The sequence below is a fragment of the Pseudorca crassidens genome, chromosome 1 (assembly GCF_039906515.1).
Source record: "Pseudorca crassidens isolate mPseCra1 chromosome 1, mPseCra1.hap1, whole genome shotgun sequence".
Taxonomy (NCBI): domain Eukaryota; kingdom Metazoa; phylum Chordata; class Mammalia; order Artiodactyla; family Delphinidae; genus Pseudorca; species Pseudorca crassidens.
Genome location: NC_090296.1, coordinates 106,333,683 through 106,357,922, shown reverse-complemented (window position 1 = coordinate 106,357,922; position 24,240 = coordinate 106,333,683). Strand labels below are relative to the sequence as shown.

General features: G+C 40.1%; 1 protein-coding gene and 1 long non-coding RNA gene across 11 annotated transcripts in view; one reads left to right on the top strand and one right to left on the bottom strand.

Annotated features, from left to right (window-relative positions):
* Positions 1-24,240, bottom strand: part of MYZAP (myocardial zonula adherens protein) — a 137,342-nt gene that overhangs the window by 18,664 nt on the left and 94,438 nt on the right. For 4 of the 5 annotated variants that reach the window (XM_067748156.1, XM_067748148.1, XM_067748128.1 and 1 more), the window contains one exon: positions 12,956-13,039. In XM_067748156.1, the coding sequence (XP_067604257.1) occupies positions 12,956-13,039 (84 nt within the window). Of the gene's footprint in view, positions 1-12,955; positions 13,040-21,068; positions 21,211-24,240 lie in introns of those variants that run through there. The other variant, XR_010945911.1, reaches the window with a different exon arrangement.
* Positions 1-24,240, top strand: part of LOC137229922 (uncharacterized) — a 75,337-nt gene that overhangs the window by 42,350 nt on the left and 8,747 nt on the right. The gene's annotated exons all lie outside the window — the stretch shown is intronic.

Sequence of the window (24,240 nt, the reverse complement as noted above, 5' to 3'; positions counted from 1 at the left end):
TTTAATACTCCCTCATTAAACTATAAAATGAGTAAGTCTATTAATTTACTGGGAAATACCTCTGTAACTTAATAATTAGTATTTCATAGGTGTGGAGAATTCAGAATCTCAAACATATAAAGTAGAACAAGTTCCTTGGGATTAAAATTAGCATTCTAAATAGTTTCTTTTCAGGCCAGAGCCAAACATTACATAGGTTGATGATTAGATGCTCAGGAATTGGAAATTTGCCCCGTGGGGAAATGAAGGACAAGGGAGCAAGAGTGTTGAGGGTTTTGAAATGAAAATAGATGAAGTGTTGGACTTCCCTCGTGGCACAGTGGTTAAGAATCTGCCTGCCAATGCAGGCGACACGGGTTCAAGCCCTGGTCCGGGAAGGTCCCACATGCCACAGAGCAGCTAAGCCCGTGCACCACAACTAGTGAGCCTGCGCTCTAGAGCCTGCATGTCACAACTGCTGAAGCCCACGCGCCTAGAGCCCGTGCTCCACAGCAAGAGAAGCCACCACAATGAGAAGCCCGCACACCACAACAGAGAGTAGCCTCCACTCGCCGCAACTAGAGAAAAGCCCGCATGCAGCAACAAAGACCCAATGCAACCAAAAATAAGTTAATTAATTAAATTTAAAAAGATAGATGAAGTGCTGGTGCTTAAAATCCAAAGGCCAAAAAGACACATTTAAAAAAATTCAGAGATTTTTGGATTTTTTTTAAGTTATTCTATATATTTTCTGTAATACTAGACTAAATTTTCATGAGGCAGTGACCGTAACTATCTTTCTGGCTGTATTATCAGAGCATGTATGTAGCAGACGCAAGATAAATTTATTATTGAATAAATGTATATATGCTTTTAAAATGAGCATTTTATTTGCATAACTAGAAACAAATTAAGCATTTGTCTTTTCTTTTTAAGTTGGAGCTGAAGCTAAGGCACTGTATTCCAAGACACTAGACAGCACATGAAAGTTGAGAAGTTCTTTGGAAACAGAACCTCATTTGTTTTGAAAGAGCTCCTGCTCTAAATGTCTGATACCAAGGTGCAAAGCAGCAGCTCTGGTACAAACTCATGTTCTGCAGGATGTAAAGGTCTAGGAATCCCTTCCGATAAATGGGAAACAGTATAAAGGAAGAGAATGCATTCCAGGTTCCCTAGCAGCTAACAAGCCATGACAGATCTGTAGGCTCTGCATCTGTCACCTGGTGCTCAGTATGGGAGAATGGTGCTGGCTAACTGCCAGGGGTTCCTCACCATTTACACACACACACACAGCTTCACTGAAAATATTTGAACTCTTCCATTCATATGGAAAGAGAAAGGCAGAAGAGGCCTGCCTATTAACAAGCTTCAGCAATCCTACTGTTTTATCCTTTCTTAATGTAGACTTTAATCATGAGGATTTCTTAAAATGCTGGGCTGAGTTCCTATAGTTAGGGGGCATAAAAGACAAGGTTAGCAAGCGTGCCCCAACTGGTATACAGTGAATAGTGTACTGGTAGCCCCAATTCCTTTGTTCTATTCCAGAGGAACTCTATGTGTACGCATCAGCTATCCACTGAAGCACTGATACAAAAACTTATACGCTTAGAAATGTAATACTATCAGTTAAAAACAAAAAAACAATAAAACCCTGAGTATGTATCAGGTAGCATGTAAAATCAGGTAGGGGGAGGATATTGGCAGTTAAAGAAATAGGTCGTGATTTGCAGCCTTTGAGGAGCTCAGTCTTTTGCAGGTAGAGACACCTAAGCAGAAAATCACAGAACAAAGTCACAAGTCCCATGCCAGAGGGACCTAGAGAATATTATGGGGTGATTCAGAGGGGATGCCTAACTCAAAATCGGGAAAAGGACTGAATTGTCTGTGAAGATTTCCTGGAATTATGCAAGGGGAAGAGAGTAAGGGAAACAAAAGGGTAAGTAATCCAGAATTATGGAAACATACCAGATTGAGAACAGGCACCTGACTGCAGTATACAGGAGGGCAGGAGTTGGTTATAAAGGACTATGTATGCCATTACCAAGACTCTACACACAATCCTATAAGACCAAGGTCAAGATTTTATTTCAAACACTTGGGCTCTGAGTGGAAATTATACTGGAAGGAAATAAAACTATAGGCAAGGAAGATCAATCAAGGAGGTCATTGCAATTTTCCAGGTAGAGTGAGAGCTGCACTTCAAGTATATAGGAGTAAGCTCATAATGAATAGATCCTCCTTCAAAGAACAGCTATCAACCTTGGACAAAAGATAACTGCTGAGGTCTTTAAAGACTCAACAAGGATGGGCAAGTTTTAGAGGGGAGGTAAAGCTTGGAGCAAATGACAAGCACTGAATGGGTTCTCTGTGATTCATTTGTTTTTGTTTGCAGCTTTGCCCAAGGGCAGTACAGTCATGGTGCTGGCAGCACAGACACAGTAAAAATTCAATAGAAAAATCATCTTTCTGGTAGAAGAAAACCAGTAGGAGTCTACAGGATAGAAGAATAACCATGGTTACCAAGAGTAAGGGGGAAGCCAAAAAGGAAGGGTCAGAGAAGACTGAAGTTCTGAATTCTGTATATAAACTCAGTTCGAGTCTCTGGCAGACCCCTGAATCACGTATGTGTGGGGCAAAGTAAAAGAAGTATGCAGCCAAGGCGTAAAGAACTGAACTGAGATCTAAGCCATCACCCACTACATTATGGCAGGGTGCAATTGAGTCTAACCAGACTCTTTACCTTTTAAAACAATCACAAGACTATTTTCCTTTACATCACTGATGAAGGAGTAAAAAAAAAAAAAAAAAAAAACCAGAAAGAAATAGAAAATATAAATATAAAACAAATGGTAACTTTAGAACAGAAAAATACAATGCCTGAAATTTAAAAGTCACTAGATTGACTTAAGAAAAGAATGGATATGACAAAGGAAGGAGTCAGTAGTAAACTTGAGGACACAGAGACACATTAATAGAAATCAATCAAAATAAGATAAAGAAAATGTTGAAAATAATAAATGGAACTTCATGGAACTGTGGGACAATTTCTAAAAGCCTAACATAGAGATGCTGGAATCACAGAAGGAAAGAAGGGAGAAACTTGAGAAAAAAATATTCAAAGAAATAATGGCTAGGAAAAAAGAAAGAAAGAAAAGCACTTACATCTCCAGATACTTTTTGAGGGGGCGGGGGGAGAAAAGAAATAATGCCTGAAATTTTCCCATATTTGGTGAAAGACATAAGTATATAAATTCAAGAATCTCAGCAAACCCAGACAGAATAAATTCAAAGAGAAGCATACCTTGGCAAATCAGAGTCAAACTACTGAAAAACACAAAGAAAAACCTTGAAAGCCATCCTGTTACATATAGGGGAACGATAATTTGAATTACCACAAGTTGCTCATCAAAAACTACAAAAGCCAAAAGGGAGTGAGTACTAAAAGAAAGAAACTGTCAAACTAGAACTCTATATATTTTAGTAATGAAGGTGAACTAGAGGCCTTACTTTAAAATAAGAAAAACTAAGTGAATTTGTCCCCAGCTGGCCTGCTCTATACAAAATGCTAAATAAAAGTTCTTCGGGCTGAAGAGAGATACTAGAAAGAAACTCAGATTTTCAGAAACGAGTAAAGAACATCAGAAATAAATACTATATGAGTAAACATAAAAGATGATTATTTTCTCTTAATTTCTCTAAAATACCTATGACTGTTAAAAACTATAACAATGTACTGTGGGTTTATAGTATATATAAGATACAATACATGAGATAACTCTAACAGCAGGGGAAGGGGTAGATGGACCTTATCATTAAAAGACTTCTACATTTTTCATGAAATGGTACAATATTACCTCTAAGTGAACTGTGAACACATAATGAAGTATATTGTAATACCTAGAGCAATCACTAAAATATTAAAGACACAGAAAATGCCAATAGATAAATTAAAATGGAATTCTAAAAAATACTGGAATAACCCAAAAGAATGCAAGAGAGGGGAACAAGACCAAGAAAACAAACCAGAGGGACTAAATAGAAAGCAAATGATAGGGACTTCCCTTGTGACACAGTGGTTAAGAATCCACCTGCCAATGCAGGGGACAGGGGTTCGAGCCCTGGTCCGGGAAGATCCCACATGCCGCAGAGCAACTAAGCCCGTGGGCCACAACTACTGAAGCTCGTGCGCCTAGAGCCCGTGCTCCGCAACAAGAGAAGCCATCGCACAGCAACAAAGACCCAACGCAGCCAAAAATAAAATAATAAAATGAAATAAAATAAAAAGTAATCAAATAATAATAATAAAATGGCAGACCTAAATAAATTGAGCCATATCAATAATAATTGTCAATGGACAGTATACTTCAATATAAGACAGAATATCAGAATATATTAAAAAAAACCAAGACCTAACTATGTATTGTCAATAGGAGATGTATTGAATATTTACCTTAAATAGAGAGACACAGATCAGTTAAAAATAAGTGGATGGAAAAAGATATACCATACAAACAGTAAACATAAGAGGGCAGAAAGGGTAATATTAATACCAGATGAAATAGACTTCAAGACAAAGAGTATGAACAAAGGTAGTGACCACCATTTCATAATAATGAGATCAATTCATCTCCAAAACACAACAATCAAAAATTATGTACCTAATAACAAAGCTTCAGAATATATGAAGTAAAAAAATAACAAAATTAAACAAAGAAAGAGACAGTCTAAAGCCATAGCAAGGGATTTTAATACCCCTCTCTCAGCAATAGAACAATTATACAAAACCCAGTAAAATCATAAATAAACATTATCAACGACCTAAATCTTATTATTTATAGAACACAAAGAGCAGAAGACTTTTTTCTCTTTTTTTTTTTTTTTTTACAATATTCAACCAAGAGAAACCATATGCTGAGCTATAAAACAATTCTCAATAAATTTAACAGAATGAAAACCATACAAAGCATCATCTAGGACCACGGCAAATTAGAAATCAAAATCAATAAGATACTTAAGAACACCTCAAATATTTGGAAGTTAAACACACTTCTAAATAATCCGTAAGTCAAAGAAGAATCTCAAAGGAAATTAGAAAACATTTTGATATGCTGAATACAGCATATCAAAACTTGTAGGTTGCAGCTGAAGCAGAGCTCAGAGGGACAGTTAGAGCTTTAAAGGCTTATATTTAAAAAGAAAGGACTAAAATCAGTGACCTAAGGTCTACCTCAAGAAGCTAGAAAAAGAAGAGCAAAGTAATACCAAAATAATTAGAAGGCAGGGAATATAAATATCAGAGCAAAACTCAATAAAACAGAAAACAGATAATAGAGAATATCAACAAAGCCAAAAGCTATTTTAATTTTTTTAAAACAACAAATTGATAACACTCTAGCTAGACTGATCAAAGAAGGGGGAAAGGGGACAAATGATCAATATCAGAAATTAAGGAGACATTAAAAGGAAACAGTTGGATAGCTATGGTGAAAAAAAGAATATCAATCCTTACTTCACACAAAACACAAAAATTAACTCCAAATGGATCTTAGATCTAAATTGAAAAGAAAATGAAAAAGCAGGTCATGAAATGGGAGAAAATATTCACAGTACATATATCTGACAAAGAACTGGTATCCAGAATACATAAAGAACTCTTAGCAACTCAGTAAATAAGAAAAGTAAAAACTCAGTAAAATAATGGGCCAAAGATTTGAACAGACACTTTAAAAAAGAATATATACAAATGGCCAGTAAGCATTTAAAGCACGCTCAGCATTGCTAGTGACCATGGAAATGCAAATAAAAACCACAATGAGATACCACCACACACCCTCTAGAATGGCTACATTAAAAAGACTGACAGGGCTTCCCTGGTGGCGCAGTGGTTGAGAGTCCGCCTGCCGATGCAGGGGACGCGGGTTCGTGCCCCGGTCTGGGAAGATCCCACATGCCGCGGAGCAGCTGGGCCCGTGATCCATGGCCGCTGAGCCTGCGTGTCTGGAGCCTGTGCTCCGCAACGGGAGAGGCCACAGCAGTGAGAGGCCCGCGTACCGCAAAAAAAAAAAAAAGTTAAACCTATATCTACCATACATCCCAGCCATTCCATTACTAGGAATTTACCCAACAGGAATAAACCATATGTCCACATAATGACTTGTAATGTTCACAGCAGCTTTATTCACAATCGCCCCAAACTGGAAACAACCCAAATGTGTATCAACAGGAGAATAGAGAAATAAACTGTGGAATCTTAATAAAAAATATTCTGCCACAAAAAAGAATGCATATAACATGGATATATCTCAAATCCTTATGCTGAGTGAAAGAAGCTAGCTAGACACAAAAGAACACACAACTATATGATTCCATTTATACAAAATGCAAGCAAGTCCAAAAAAGATCCTTGGTTGCCTGGGGCTGAATGGAGAGATGGACTGCAAAAGGGAAACAGAGAGGTCTTTGGGGAATGATGGAAATGTTCTATACCTTGACTGCAGTGGTGGTTTCACAGGTATATACAACTGTCAAAATTCATTAAATTATATACTTTTTAAAATTTAGGTTTAATTGACATTATATTAGTTTCAGCTGTACAACGTAACGACTTGGTATCTGTACACACTGCAAAATGATCACCACAGTATGTCTAGTTCACATTTGTCACCGCACGCTTTAAAAAGATGCAGCTTTATTTACATGAATTAATACAAGGTTGACAAGACAGAAAAAAAGATGATGAGAGCCTGAATATGGGCACTAGGAGGAAATTAGAGAGGGACGACAGAAATACTTAAAAAAAGGACAGGCCTTGATACAGGAAAGCAAGGACACTCCACTCTGAGTCTTGCCGACTATGACTAAAGAGCAGCCTCAGCTGGCCGCCTGGCCTGTGCTGGGGAAGAGATTGCTTCCAGGACCGAGAATCAGGTTCCAGGGTTTTCCTTTCAAATACCACCACCTTGTGTTGAGCTGTGAAATACAGACCACCCGGGGGCTTGGGAGGCTGTGCGCCTTCCCGAAAAGAAGGACCTGGTATGGCACCTCTTGGCATTTTGGGGAAATTATGTCAAATGAATGGCAGCTGCCTCCTCCCCCAGCTCCCTCAGGCCCAGGGGAGGGAGCAGCCGGGGCTGTAACACATGCACTAGACAAGAATGCATGTCCAGGAAAACTCGTACATGGTGCCTGGTGCTGCCGCCCTAGCATTACACGGAAAATTCATAACTGACCCAGGAATGCACAGCAGACACACTGAGAGGTTTATGTGCAACACAACACACATTAAATGCAAGATGGACAAAACCAAGACTCCCTGAGCTGTAAGGTGAGAATTTTCAGCAGAGAAAATTGAAATGGAATCTGTTCAGATTTAGAAAGCTGATCAACCTTATGAAGATAGACACTCATAATTTTATTATAATAAAATTTTCTATATTGGAAATAGGGGATGGGATAGTTCTTCAAGAGATGAGTGAATAAAAAGTTATTTGGAAAAAAAATAGAATGGGCATATTTTCACATCAGACAGATTTTTGAATCAGTTGATGAAAACGTAGTCTGATGGGGCCAGGCTAGCACAAACTTCTAGGGATCTGATGGGGGTGGGAGTAGCAAAATAGAATGAGTTTTAGCATTGGTAAGTACAAATGATGATTTCAGGGACCAAAATCACCTACATTTTCTATTTAAAAGAAGGAGGAGGACGAGAAGGACAAAGAGGAAATACATATATCATTAACAATAAAAGGAGTTCCTGGGACCTAGCCATTGAAGAAACAGTAAAGACATGGCATTTACTGTGAGCCATGTACTTTTCTAATCACTTAGTGTTAACTAATTTAGTCTTCATAACAACTCTGTGGAGAGGACTCCCTTAGCAAACTAAGACACAGAGCAGTTAAGTAACTTGCTCCAGACCACATAACTAGTAAGTGACAGAGCCGACATTGGAACTCAGGCAGTCTAGCTCCAGAGTCTGCAGTTAGGCCCTTAACAGAGGGTAGCTACTTTATTAATAAGATGGGATATAGGAGGTTACCAGCTCTGTCCACCAAAACTTTTCAGAGATACCCGAAACACCACCACTGGCATCATTATGGTTTAAGGCAGGGGATGGAATGTCAAGGTATAAAAAGTCCTGGTTTTAGAATAGGTCAACATAATAGAAATTCTTCATGGCCAACAGAACCCTGTATTGTAAAACAAAACAATTAGATAAATTTGGAAAATGTCAGTGCAACCTCATAATCGTAAAAAGAAACATTTTCCCCAGTAATTTAGTTCCGTCAGTACTAAAATGGGCCTTAAACAACAAGGTTGTACTGTATAGCACAGGAAACTATATTCAGTATTCTGTGATAAACCATAATGGAAAAGAATATGAAAAAGAATGTATATATATGTATAACTGAGTCATTTTGCTGTACAGCAGTAATTAACACAAAACTGTAATTCAGCTATACTTTAATAAAAAATAAATTAACAAAATAAAACAAATAAAATGGGCCTAACAGTAGGCACAGCACTTTAGCCTACTACCAACACTCATGCCCAGATAGCCTGCCGTATACCTCTCCACTAAAACAACCCAGGGCTCCTCGGAGACAAGCCAATATCGTATCTAGGGACAGGACAAAAATGAGGACAATCTGAAACGCCTGTTGTTGCCATACAGCACGAATGACTCCACAAACATCAGGAACCCTGCTACACGGGTGAGGGAGGTAATGCAGAACTCTCCGCAGCTGAGCTGTGATACTCCCAATCCAAAAATGGGCAGAAGACCTAAATAGACTTTTCTCCAAAGAAGATATACAGACTGCCAACAAACACATGAAAGAAGGCTCAACATCACTAATCATTAGAGAAATGCAAATCAAAACTACAGTGAGATATCATCTCACACCAGTCAGAATGGCCATCATCAAAAAATCTACAAACAGTAAATGCTGGAGAGGGTGTGAAGAAAAGGGAACACTCTTGCACTGCTGGTGGCAATGTGAATTGGTACAGCCACTATGGGGAACAGTATGGAAGTTCCGTAAAAAACTACAAATAGAACTACCATATGACCCAGCAATCCCACTACTGGGCATATACCCTGAGAAAACCATAATTCAAAAAGAGTCATGTACCAAAATGTTCATTGCAGCTCTAGTTACAATAGCCCGGAGATGGAAACAACCTAAGTGTCCATCATCGGATGAATGGATAAAGAAGATGTGGCACATATATACAATGGAATATTACTCAGCAATAAAAAGAAACGAAATTGAGCTATTTGTTATGAGGTGGATAGACCTAGAGTCTGTCATACAGAGTGAAGTAAGTCAGAAAGAGAAAGACAAATACCGTATGCTAACATATATATGGAATTTAAGAAAAAAATGTCATGAAGAACCTAGGGGTAAGACAGGAATAAAGACACAGACCTACTAGAGAATGGACTTGAGGATATGGGGAGGGGGAAGGGTAAGCTGTGACAAAGCGACAGAGAGGCATGGACATATATACACTACCAAACGTAAGGTAGATAGCTAGTGGGAAGCAGCCGCATAGCACAGGGAGATCAGCTCGGTGCTTTGTGACCGCCTGGAGGGGTGGGATAGGGAGGGTTGGAGGGAGGGAGATGCAAGAGGGAAGAGATATGGGAACATATGTATATGTATAACTGATTCACTTTGTTATAAAGCAGAAACTAACACACCATTGTAAAGCAATTATACTCCAATAAAGATAAAAAAAAAAACTAGGAGGAGAAGGAAAAAATTATTGTGGGAGCAAGGTGAGTCTGAGAAATGCCTTGTGTTCATGATGTCACTCAAAAGGAAAGTTAATATAAAGTGTAGAGAAAGATAACAAAGATGACAATATGTTACAACTTGTCATCAACTTTTAAAAGTAGGAAGCATTAATATATAAGATGATGTAGTTTCTTTTATAGAGTGTTAATTACATGTTTGTTTATAAGATTTCTGTGTTGAGTAGTAAAGAATAACAAAAGGAACTTTAAGTCAGGTCGTCCCAGGACTTGAGGGCCCTTGGAAGGGCTGCTTGGCATTGGTGGTCATACAACAAGCAGGTGGAAAGAGGGGCAGACATTCACTGGCATCAGTGGTCACACACAGTTAGCAAGGAGTCAGTCAGCAGTGTGTTTGTAACATCATAAACTACTCACACAGCCTGAAGAGGAAAACCAAGTACCCAAACTCAACCTCATCTCCTAGGAGGTGAAATCTCTACCTAGTCTGACAAAGAACGGGAAAATATTAATAAGGAATGCATACTTTTTAACAGTGCTAAAGATAGGTCAATGCTTCCCAATGATCAGGGGTCCTGAGTTTGAATCACCTTGAAGCTACCTAGTCCTACATTGTAAAGCAAGAATTGTGTCCGTCCAAGAATTGGCATCCTCTAGCCTTAGCTATTCGGAGAAGGTATTCCATGTCCTTTGAATCTAAAAGATCACTGCATTTGTCTGGAAAGTGTCAAAATGATGTTAACTAAGGGAAATTGGCCTTCGGAAGATACTAAAAACCAAGAACACAAACAATGAAGAAATAAATTAAACCCAAGATACTTAATATTTTAGAATAAGTTAAAGTGTAAATGTATTATCAAATCTTGACATTTTGTCTACGTTTTATCTGCTGTTTAAGGTGGATGATCAAAAGGAATTAGTCATTCTAAATTTGTAGTAGAATTTAAATAGTCTAATCAACCAAATTTATAATCAATGTTTAAATGCTCAAGGAATGATGGTTTTCAAACCATTTTTGAATGGCTTATTGGATATACATAGCAGACACAGCCAGACGCACCCATATGCTCTGGACACTCACCATTTCCTGGCATGCCACTTGTGACTCTTTCCCTGGGGCTTCCTCTGCCCCCTGGAGCCCAGTTGGCTCTGCCCAGAGCAGGCCAGAATTGCCACACACCCCCAGGAGCCGCCCTCACCAGCTACTGATGGGAGTTAATGGATAAATGCCCTAGCTTTCTGACCTTTTGGTAAGGGTAACTCAGAGGCCAGTGCACATCATCTTCCAGAGATGCCCAGGGTAAGGGAGCAGCAGCTTTCCACAGTGGTAACCTCTGTAAGGCACCCATTATTGGCCTTCGACCTTTCCCTGACTCATTTCTCCCCTCTCCCACTGGGGCTTCCTGGGATCACCTCCCAAATAAACTAGTGGACTCATACCCACATCTCGGAGTCTGGGCAACCTAAACTAAGAAAAGAAAGGAATTTAATAAGATTAAACAAAGCACACGTATGTGTAAGGAAGGCTCTTCTCAATGCAGAGTACCCCTTGGACATTTCCTAATCTCCCAGGAGGCCTGAGTAGCACAGCCAGGGGAAGGGGAGAGGGGTGGGCACTGTCTTGGGTAACCTGCTGCCTCTCCTGTTGGCGTCTCTTTTCTCCCTCCTGGAACCAGACTCTCTTGGGACCCATGACTTTCACCAGGACACTCACTCTCTGACTCTCACTGGGAAAGTATGATTCCTCCCACAGAGAGCTGTGATTTCAGAGGGCAGTCTTAGAAACAGAAATGTCCATTCATAAAGCTGGAGGTGGACTCAGTGACTGCAGAGGGGAAAACAGTGGGACAAGACAAGTGTCCACTTACTCAGCTGTCAGGACACTGAGATTCCTGGGCTTTGAGTCTGCTGCCAGGTCCCCATGGGCCACGAGGGACTTCTGCTTACGACTTTTATAGGCAGCCCCACCACCACACAGAGTAAAGAATGACACTGCTCCCCATCCCTACAAACATGGTGGTTAAGAGCTCAGGCTTACCCATTTCTAACAGTCACCTTGGGCAGATTCCTTAACATCCCTGAACCTCAGTTTCTCCAGCTACAAAATGGAGGAAACATAATCTAACTCATAGGGCATCGCTCTTAATAAAGAGAAAATGATGGGGTGCTTAGGCACGTCAGGCACTTTGTGTGCACTCTCATCGCACGAACACACAGGCAGGTACAGTTTTCATCCTCAATTTCTAATTCTAAGAAACTTACCTAGGGTCAGCCAGCTAATAAGCAGATCTAGCATTCAAATTTGGGCAAGTCTGATTCCACTCTTAACCTCTAGGTTATACAAAAGATATGCAAAGTAAAAGTGCCCAACACACACTAGGAGCTTAATGACTGTCATTACTTTCCTGTCTTCTTATTTTATTATTCTCTCCTGGGCTGTCTCTCACCCGGGAGGGACTACAAGCGGGGCACAGACAAGGAGAGATTCACGGAGGCTCAAAAGGAAGAGGCTCAATGCCAAGTTCTTAATAAATAGTCTTCAGAGAAAACAGAAGGCTTCCCCTTCTAGTAACACCGAAGCTTTTAAGGTTCTTCCAACTTCATAATTTCCTTCCCTAGAACCTCCACAAAATCCCCAAAATGCCTTTCAAAAGACCAGAAAGTCAGGAATACTAAATATCTTAAAAGTTCCAGGTGAAATTAAGTCACCTGGAATGAGGAGTCCGTCTCTCAGCCTGGCTCTGGTATTAAGTTGTGTGACCTTGAGAAAAGCCACCTGCCTTCTCTGTGCCTTTTTTCTTTTTCTTTTTTTTTTGGTTAACATGGAGATAATAATCCTTGTCTTGCCTTGCTTAAAGTTGTTGAGAGGATCATTGAGAAATGTATGTGAAAATACTTGGCAAATTATAACATACAACACAGATGTGGGGAGTTATCAGTGTTCATCAACAGCTTATCAGACTTGCTAAGAAAATTCCTGAATAAGAAAAATGGGAGCCAAAAAGCAGAGGTGAGCAGCAAGGGGGAATGAGGAGAGTCAGATGGTAAAGAAAAACTAGCTGTCAGAACCTCATTTTCAGTGTTGGCAGTTAACCTTCAATCAATTTTATAAGGCCAGGAAATAGCCATATTTTTAATTAAGTGTCGGTGGTAGGCTCAGCAACATAAAATTTAATGATAGGGAAGACCCCAGCTTAAAGAAACACAGCTTCTTACCTCTCCTTCTAAGAACGATATCTTTTCTAAAAGCTGCAATATTAAGAGCTGTTTCTGCTGCACCTTTTTCTTTAGTGATTCAATCTAGAAAGAAACAAATTGGAAATTGTTATCAAAAATGCAGAATTTGTACAAGTTAATCAACTGGAAGAGAAGCCTTTGGTTTTCATTCAAATAGAAACTACACATTGGTTCTTTTGTGTTCCGTGGAACAGTATGAACATGAGGTGCTTCACGGAGGCAGAGCGGGGGGGTTCTGTGCCCAGGTATGCTTGGGACATCATACGTGGTTGTGGAGTTGTTTCATTAGGTCTGTTTAGCCTAACATTTCTGCACTGATTTTGCCGTGTAACCCTTCGTAATATCCCACCGATGCTTTGGGAAATGCAGACATAACTCTACATAAAAATTATTTCACTTGAATTTATGCAGCAGCCTGCATTTCATACATTCTGCTCTGTTGTTCCTGTTCGTATATTCATATTTGTTCAACCACGTGTCAAAAGTTTTGCTCTGGGAAAAAGGTCACTGTCTCTGAAAGTAATAATGAAATTCAGAGGACTGAGGACTCACGTGGCCTGGGTTAAGCAGGGAAGGCTTCTGAAAGACAGAGACTTGAGCTGCGTTTTCACCTTTGTTTTTATACTATATCTATCTTGGACTACTCTAACTTTGTTTTTCACTCACATATCATGTCTCCACAGACACATCGTAGGTTCCCTAAAAGCAGGAACCAGGGTGCTCTCTACCAGGCCATGTCTTGGGCAATAGTGGGAACAGTGTGTAGGTTCGATAAATAACATGTGATTTTGAAGAATGCACTAATTTTCCAACAACCTTTCATATGACATTTGAGCAACTGCAAAATCTTTTTTAAAAAATCCCTCTCTGTGCAAAATGACACAATTCGTATAGAAGGGACTCTAGCAAATAACTAAAAGAAGTACAAGTAGGGACTTCCCTGGTGGCACAGTGGTTAAGAATCTGCCTGCCAACGCAGGGAACATGGGTTCCAGCCCTGGTCCGGGAAGATCCCACATGCCGCAGAGCAACTAAGCCCGTGCACCACAACTACTGAGCCCGCGTGCCTAGAGCCCGTGCTCTGCAACCAGAGAAGCCACTGCAGTGAGAAGCCCACGCACCACAACGAAGAGTAGCCCCCGCTCACTGCAACTAGAAAAAGCCCATGTGCAGCAACGGAGACCTAACGGCAGCCAAAAATTAATTAATTAATTTCTTTAAAAAAGAAGTATACAATTACATTTAACCTTTGACCCAGCAACTCCACTTCTAGGAATAGATCCCAAAGAATCATTAGCCAAAATATGAAATGACTTGGACACAGGATTTTTGTTTTTAGAAAACACACACACAAAAACAGAACTCCATCAATAAGTGCCTGATAAATAAATTATGGTTCATCTTAACAATGGATGCCTATGCAACCTTCAAGAAAAAATGAAGATCTCTAAAACCCTGATACGATATATTGTAAGGAGTAGATGGTATGCTGGCTTTGGTGTAAAACTGGTGAAGACATATGAATGAATATATATTTGCAAAATGAAACACTGTAAAGATCAAACAAATCTTAATATTTACCAACAGGGAGAGGGAGGAAATTAGATGGAGGAGACAGAACAGAACAAAGACTTTTGTGATAATACCTTGTTACATAAGTTCAATTTTGAAAGCACATTTTACAGATTCAAAAAATAAAAACCAAAAAGGGGAAAAAAGTGAATCCTAAAATTTGAAAAGAAACAGAACAGAAAGAACTTAACCGTATATCAAATTGGTTAAACGAATTAATTCAAGTGTTGTTAGGACAAGGTAATTTGACTGGATGTTTTTAGTGGAATGTGTTCTAAAGATAAACAGTTGCACTCACTGGGAATATTTTAGTAGTAATATGGGTATTATATTTTTAAACTATTTGATAGACTGTAGTATAATAACATTTGGAACCAAGATTTTTAGTGTAAGAAAAAGAAATACAAGTACAAAATCAAAGAAAAAAATAGTTTTGTTAGATTTGAAATGAAAGTGTCAGTATGAATTCATAATCTGTTATTTTTTAAAAAATATACTAGATGAGCCTAAGACACCTTATTCTACCTGAAAACAAGGACATGAAGGGTCTCCCTTGGGGCAAAGATGGGACAATGTGAGCATCAAAAAGAATAATGAGTAAAACACATGGAATATATATTTTTTAAAACCCTGAGTATTATTCTTAAAAAAGAAAAACAAAGCAGCAATAACAACTCCTCAGAAATGACAGTGGAACCAACTCCTTACTTAGAAGCTTGGCAATTTGGATAAAAGAAAAAAGCATTTATCCTGCCTTACTTGTACAAACTGCATGTTGAGATTACTAAAAAAGTCCCAGTTTATGAAGAAAGAAGTTTTACTCTGCAGAAGAATTCCAGTTAATAAGTGGGGAAGGAATGAGAGAATTCAAAAATCACCATTGTGCGATCCCCTAGGAAATAACTGACTCAAGCAAGCTTCACGGACAGATGAAACAGTGAGGGGCAAAGCCAGCGAGGGACTTTACGACTTTGTTGTGGGCTGTCACCACCTGATCCACAATCAGCCTTAGCATCACCCAAAGTGGGATCACCAGACATTGTGTGCCCCCAGAGCAGTATGAAATGAATCACACAGCACCACCCTTGAAGTATTCTTGCCTCCCCGGACAAAACAAAGTTGAAACGGAATCTAATTGCACTATTAAGGAAACAAAAAGTCAAATTCAGAATGCGGGAACGTTTATAGGACAACTGACTTAGTTCCTGCATAAGTCACTGGCTGGGGGTAAATTTGAGGTGGGGGTACCGGGGGAGTAAACAGAGCATATGCTCTAGATTAAAGGTTTTCAGAAACCTAACAACCAAATACAGTGGACCTCTCTGTATGCTGACTGGAACAAAATATCAGTTAAGAGACAATTTTAAAGACATGTTGGAAAATGTTATTACAGACTAGTAGTAAGTGGGACCAAGGAATTATCATTAATTTTGTTAGGTGTGGCAATAAGCATTATGATTATAGAAGAAAAAGTCCACGTTTTATTGATGCTTAATGAAGTATACAGGAAACATGCAGAATGTCTGGGATTTGCTTTAAAATAACTGCACAAAGGAAAAAATAAAAGGAAAAGAAGGTGTAGATAAGGCAGATGTGGCCAAATGTTGCTGCTTGTTGAATCTAAGTAATGATTCATCATTACGCCCTTTGTTCTGAGAGAATGTGACATTTTCATGATAAAATATTTTAAATTCCACCTGGTGTCAAAAAATATAATTCTCCGACATGAAAAGCAAACCATATGAAATAGAATACAATAAACATACTTAAGAAGAAAATTGATAATTATTTTTTAAATTAACAATTAAAAACAGTCACTAGTTATCCTTTCGTACCTATTAAATTTGCCCCAAACTACTGACTGAAGAAATCAGTGTTGGAAGGGCTGGGAGGGATAGCTACACTCATGTGTTGCAGGTGGTGCTGTAAATTAGAATGACCCTTTGGGCAATGTAGCAATAAATATGAAGAGCCATAAAGCTGTTCATACCCTTTGACCTACTAATCCCACTCCTGGGAATTTATCCTAAGGATATAATTCAGATGTAGGAAGAAAGCTATATATACAAAGATGTTCTTGCTCCAATTATTTATAATAGAGAGAAAATGGAAATAACCTTAATGTCCAGCACTAAAGGAATGGGTGATAAATTATGGAATATCACTTGGATGGAATACATTACACAAACACTAAAAACAAATATATTACAAAATGGAAAAGTGTTTACAAAAAGCCTCCAGGGATAGAAAAACAAGAGTTTACAATGATGAAAGTAAAAGCTGGAAGAAAAGTTAGATAAACAAAATAGTTCCGGGGTTGGGGTAGGATTATGAGCAAAACAAAAGTTTGTTTTGTTTAAATTTCCTTCATTTTTGTAGGAATAATTTGCAAAAATCATCCTTACAGTGTCCCTTTTTCATTCCTTCTTATAGTGTTAGAAATTTTTAAAGCTTTTAAAATCTTTAAATGATAGGTAAAGTGTGTACTGAAATGAACTAAAATATTCCAAGAAGGTCAGGGGTAGTACTTCATCAAATAACACAAAAAGTGACTTCACGCACACTAGTTTCACTATCTCTGAAGTAATCAGAGTGCTTTGTGAGTCAAGAGAAGCAAGAGGTGTGGGTTAAGGGCACCCTAATGAACAGCTCACAGGAGGAGACCAAGATGATTCTGCTCACCTTTGTCCCTAGATTTTAGTTTTAAAAAGAAATAATGCAAAGCAGAGATATCATCTGGAGAGACAGCTGAGGGGAGAACTCTGGGCTAATGCTAGCGTGAGGAGGCATCTCATTCTGGAGAAAAAGAATAGGTCGAGGGAAGGATGTAGGGGATCTGAAGCTTCTGACAAGGATCGCATTTTTCAGCCACTGATGCTTCAAGAAGCGATTGTGCTTTTGCACTAAAAATGAATGCTGTGCACACTCATTTGCTTTCATCCTTGAGCATTTCTCATAGAAGCATCTTGTACAGTACATTCTGTGGCCAGAGCTGACTTGCTCGGATTAGAGAAAAAGGATGCTTAGGTTGGCAGTCAGTTCATGGCTGGCCCCTGATGCCCTAGAAGGGGTGCCAACTTTGAACCCCAAGTTACTCCCCCCTGAGGTCTGCTCCTGGAGCACATCCCATGCCTTCTCCCAAGCGCGACACCCAGTTTCTAAAATAAGCAGGCTCTCACGCCTCCGGGTTTGCTAATATTCTAAGTATTGTCTGACTCCCAAGCCTTTGGTTCTTTTCCACAATATCTAAATCACACATTTGTGTGGAAAATGCTGTTATTTCTGACTGCCAACTTCAAAGAGCCTTGAAATATCGTCTCCTATAGCACCTAGCATGATAAACGCTCAAAAATTAGCTACTACTATGTTATTACTGGTATTTCTCCCTCCCTAGACTGTCAGCTTGAGAATAAAGACCTTGATCATCTTCATATTCTCAGACATTGAATGGACGAATCAAAGAATCCGTCCATCCATTATCTCTAAACAATCCACCCCTTAGACTCCAGGGGCATATTTGTCTGGAACAGACTCTTGGAGGCCTAGATGAACCAATACAGACTTGCTAAACACATAACCTCCAAAGCAACTCCCAAAATCGGGGGCACCCAAAATCCAGGGAACTATGCAGCCGGTATGCAAGTAAAATCCATTTGGCACCTTTGCTCTCGCTTTTTTTTTTTTTTTTTTTAACATCTTGTTGGAGTATAACTGCTTTACAATGGTGTGTTAGTTTCTGCTTTATAACAAAGTGAATCCATTATACATATACAAATGTTCCCATATCTCTTCCCTCTTGTGTCTCCCTCCCTCCCACCCTCCCTATCCCACCCCTCTAGGTGGTCACAAAGCACCGAGCTGATCTCCCTGTGCTATGCGGCTGCTTCCCACTAGCTATCTATTTTACGTTTGGTAGTGTATATATGTCCATGCCACTCTCTCACTTCGTCCCAGCTTACCCTTCCCCCTCCCCATATCCTCAAGTCCATGCTCTATGTAAGTTTGTAAATTTGACCTTCAAGAGGTTTATGTACACTTCAAGAATCTGCATTTAAATCTAGCTGTCACCAGGTGGTGGTAAATGACCCAAGTTACCAGGCTGAAGTCAAGGCATTAAGAAATGAGAACTTAGATGAGGTCTGGAAAATGTAGTTACCCAAGAATGTAATCTTCTTGTAACAGTTAAATTTAAATATCAAACAGTAAACCCCCGTAGAGAACAAAGGGAAGAAACACATCTTGGTAAAATCTAGAACCTTTTAACTGATGTTAACTCATTGAACTGATGTCTAATTTTGTCTTCGTTAGCATGATTTTTTTTTTGTAATTCAAACTGTGTATATGTCTTACAGCCTAACTGATAACGCAGGATGCTAGGTTTCTAAGACTACAGGCCAGATTGATATTTAAGGTGGGCGGTGGGGGGGTCATCTGGTTTCTTAAAACTGGAACCGGCTTTTCTTCACATCAGCCACAACTGAGTTACCTGCATAGATGGTTCGAGCTAAGCGATCCCTCTTAACCAGGCCCACACACTGGAGTCACCTGGATGGAGTCATCGACTTCTAGGCTCTACCCCAGAGATGCTGCATATATCACCCTCTTACTTAAAAACCCTCCCAAGCTTCTGGGGGGGGATAAATTAGGAGTTTGGGGTTCACATATACACACTACTATATATAAAAGAGATAACCAACAAGGACCTACTGTATAGCACAGGGAACTATACTCAATATCTTGTAATAACCTATAATGGAAAATAATCGATTATATATAACCAAATCACTTTGCTGTACACCTGAACCTAACACAACATTGTAAATCAACTATACTTCAATAAAAGAAAAAAGTACAAACAAAACAAAACAACCCTCCCAAGCTTCTAATGTTCCAACTCCCTAGCGTGGACATGAGGCACCTCTGCCGTGGTCCCAATTTATCTCCCCAGTTTCATTTCGTGCCTGCTCTGTCCCACAATGAACCCTACTTACAAGCCACTCCATACTCAGCGTGCTGTGGACATACGATGGTCCTGCTACCAGGCCTCTGCACAGGCTGGTGCCTTCACCAGGCATGCCCTCCCACCCTCCATTCCTTTTTCCACCAGGAAATCTTCTGTCAGGAAGTACTCAACAGTCACCTCCCAGGCCAGCTCTTCCCAAGTCCTCCAGGCTGGCTTTGTGTCTCTCTCCTCTGTTCCATTTCAGCCCTTCGCGCAAACCCCTAGTAGAACCCATCATTGTCACTACCACTCTTTGTTTACATCTTTCCCTTGCACCAGACAGCAAACCCACATGGAACAGATGTTTAGTGCATCAATTATCTTATATGAAAGAGCAGTCCTCTTAGGAGGTGAAATCACCCCTATCAATCCACACATTTTTATAAACTTCTTTGGAAACAGATTCCTATAGTGAAAGGATCCCTCCCAATTTCTTTCAAAAAGACCTTGTATGTCAACCAGACCAAAATGAAATTGTACAAAAATTTAGTAAGGTCCTGTTATGGAGTCACAGCAACCCAGGAGGTTGCAAGGCTTTTCAGCTTCCTGGAATTTTTTTCCATTGGTGACAGACAGGTAGGGTCATTTCATGTTAGATGTCAGAATGTGATACAGCCCTATAATTAGAAGGATGTGAATAGTACCCAATTGTGCAAAGACTCATGAAACACAACTCAATATTGAGGTTGGGGATGTGGAGAGAAATGAATGAATATAAGAAATGCAGCAGCAAATAAGTATTAAATACTACATAGCACTTGATATGGTTTTTTTTAAGAAATTGTGCTTTGGGGTGTTTTCTCTTACCAGCTGGCAAATGATGATATACATGTATCTGAAAATGCCTTATGTAAAACAGGAGACACAATGGAACAGGGCATGATATTAGAAGGTATGTTACAACTGATGATCACATTGAATTAAATTGTTTAAAATCTTGTAAGGAAAAGGGAATTCAATTTTTTAAATCCAAACTAAGTTTATGTTCATTTTCTTTGAAATCTGTTTTATTTTGTTTTCATTCTAATTTTAAGAATAACCAATTAAAGTCCACAGGTACTTTTATTCAAAATCAGAGTGTGTGTGTATGTGCCTATCATGAAACTCGACACATTAATAAGGTTTCCAAACCTCTGTCACCAACACCCCACTTTCTTACTCCTACTAATGGGCCCTCATTTAAAAACACTTTCTACTTTAAACTGCATTGATAAAGAAATAATTCATTTTCCCATTGAAAATGTACCGAAGATGGCTAATTGCCAATCAAAGCTTCTAATCAAAATGAGATAACCAGGGTTCTGAATTCTAGCTCAGGGTAAAGCAGTAGGATACTTGAATGTGAGCCCTTCTCAACTTTTCATGGGAAAAGTATGCTGTTCGATTATTTGAAAATTTGACAGGAAGATAGCTTGAAAATCCCCATTATTGTTATCAAAACCCCTAGAGATCCAGGGACTCGGTGAACAGACTGGGGCACGGTTGGCACAAGACAGGCAAGAACCTTCTAGAACTCACCTGGGGTTTTAGTCACCTCCCTTTGCTCCCTCTTGTCCTGACCCAGCCTTGTTTTCAATTCAGCCTCTTGTGATCTGGCAAATAGCTTTCTCCATTTCCCTCAACAAAACAGGACTCGTGTTTGATCCCCAAATACCTCACCCTGAAAAATGAGAATAATTGATATCTAATACTCTTCCTCTGAAAAGGTTTTTTATTTTTGCTGCAGTTTCTCTTAATTCATTTTAGAAGTGTTGTAACACTAATTTCATAGTTATGTATTTTTAAAGTGCATTCCCTTTGATAAAAACCACCATGGTAAGAATTTTAAAAAGAAGGTTACCCTCTTTTCCTAAAAAATAATAAAGCACAGGGATGTAAGACAAGAACAGGATCTGCCCTGCACTAATGCAGCATGAAAGAACAGTTTAAAAAGGACAAGGAAAATGGTACATTATCTCATTTTGGGGGGAGTGAAGGGGATGAATTAAGGCCACAACAAAACGAAACTGAAAAATTGCTAAATGAAGCTCTGAGTGGGGAAAATGAAAAATCAATGAAGGAATGGAGGGGAAAAGGTACATTTTTCATCTTCATGATGCTTGATTGGGTTTGTAGAAATTCATTTTCAATTAATGTGTCTTGTGGCATTCAGCCAGGCCAGATATGAACAGGGCACACATTTTAATCAATTTTTTTCTATTAAGTTTGAAGTAATATATAATAATAGAACTATACTATTCAAAAGGGTCGGTTGAAACTGGCTTCTGAGGTAAAATAATCTAATGTGGTTTGATTTCTATCTTATATTAAAGATAACCCAACTTCTGTTTAAGGAGAAATAGCACCCTGGGTGCCTGAACATGACTGGGCCATGTAAACACCAGGGAAGGATGGATAAACTGGCGTTCCAATCTGTGCATTCACTGGGAAGGAAGAAAAAGGGGTGTACAGAGTACCAGGGCTTTTGCTGGCTTAGCTCATTATCCTCAGAAACAACCCTAAGAGTCGTTATCCCCATAGACGAGGGAACTGGGGTTCCTACAGTTTCATTGTCTGTTCATTCCTTCACAATCAGCTGTGATCCCCTCTGCATCGGGCCCAGTGGGAGCACAGCAGTGAGCCAGGAAGACCTGGTCTCCACTTTCAGAGAATCAACATCCCAGTGAGGCAGTAAATGGAGAAAGAAACACACACATTAGCGCAATAAGGAAGCAGGCAGAATGACGTTAGGTCTCCCCACCTACCAAGAGACAGGATGCACCTGCCGGTCTGCCGACGGGGTGAGGGAAAGGTTCAGACCACAGGGCTAAAGAGGTAACCGGCTCGTTCCAGCTTGCCCGGAACTTTCTAGGTTCTAGTCTCATGAGTCAGGAACCTTCTCATTCGCAGGCAAACCAGGACAGGTGGTCACCCTAGAGCTCGATTCCGGCAGGGCTGAGATCTAAACCCACTTCTCTTTGATGACAAGGCCCAGGCTCTTCCGTTCACACCAGCCTGATGTCCAGAGGTCTACCTTCCCTATGACGACAACCTATCGCGGCAATGCTGCCTAGAAATTAGGCCAGGCTGGGAAGAATACTGGCAGGTGATACCTTCTTTAACAAAGGATTTGCTGGAGCCCTAAGTCTTCAGGCTATTCTTTCCTCCTCTGTGACCTTATTGGAAGGTGGGATGGAGAAGTGGCAAAGAGGGTCCTCTGAGCTTCTCTATCCCTGTGCTTCCCTGGATGGGTACACTATCAGGGACAGACGACCATACACTGAGCAGGAATATCCAGGGAGAGAACTGTTTCAGGCTAAACAACTAGAGGAGGTACAGGCATCACTCATCTTATTGCACTTCATTTTATGGTGCTTTACACGTCGCATTTTTCACAAATTGAAGGTCTGTGGCAACCCTGCACTGAGCAAGGCTGTCGGCACCACTTTTCCAACAGCATTTGCTCGCTTTGTATCTCTGTGTCACACTCTGGTAATTCTTGCAATATTTTAAATCCTCCACCAGCAAAAAGATTACAACTCACTGAAGGTTCAGATGATGATTAGTGATCATTTTTCAGCAACAAAGTTTTTTCTTTTTTTTCTTTTTTTTTTTTTTTGCGGTACGCAGGCCTCTCACTGTTGTGGCCTCTCCCGTTGCAGAGCACAGGCTCCGGACGCGCAGGCTCAGCGGCCATGGCTCACGGGCCCAGCCGCTCCGCGGCATGTGGGATCTTCCCGGACTGGGGCACGAACCCGTGTCCCCTGCATAGGCAGGCGGACTCTCAACCACTGCGCCACCAGGGAAGCCCTTTTTATTTTTTTTTAATTTATTTATTTATTTTTGGCTGCATTGGGTCTTTGTTGGTGCGCGCCGGCTTCTCATTGCAGTGGCTTCTCTTGTTGCGGAGCATGGGCTCTAGGCACGCAGGCTTCAGTAGTTGTGGCTTGTGGGCTCTAGAGCGCAGGCTCAGTAGTTGTGGCGCATGGGCTTAGTTGCTCCGCGGCATGTGGGATCTTCCCAGACCAGGGTTTGAACCCGTGTACCCTGCATTGGCCAGCGGATTCTTAACCACTGCGCCACCAGGGAAGTCCTGAACAAAGTATTTTTAATTAGGTGTCACATTGTCTTTTTATACATAATGCTATTGCACACTTAACAGACTACAGTATAACTTTTATATGCACTGGGAAACAAAAAAGTTCATGTGATTCACTTTACTGCAATATTTGCTTTATTGCGGTGGTGTGGAACCCAACCCGCAGTATTTCTGAGGTAGGCATGTATATGGAAGCACCCAGCTCCACACCTGGCACAAAGCTGATGCTAAAAAAAAATGGGGGCTTCCCTGGTGGCGCAGTGGTTGAGAGTCTGCCTGCCGATGCAGGGGACACGGGTTCATGCCCCAGTCCGGGAGGATCCCACATGCCGCGGAGCGGCTGGGCCCGTGAGCCATGGCCGATGAGCCTGCGCGTCCGGAGCCTGTGCTCCGCGGTGGGAGAGGCCACAACAGTGAGAGGCCCGCATACTGCAAAAAAAAAAAAAGGTAGTTTAAATAAATGTTCCTATTGACATATACACACTACTATATATAAAGCAGATAACTAATAAGGACCTACTGTATAGCACAGGGTACTCTACTCAGTACTCTGTAATGACCTATATGGGAAAAGAATCTAAAAAAGAGTGGATATATGTACATGTATAACTG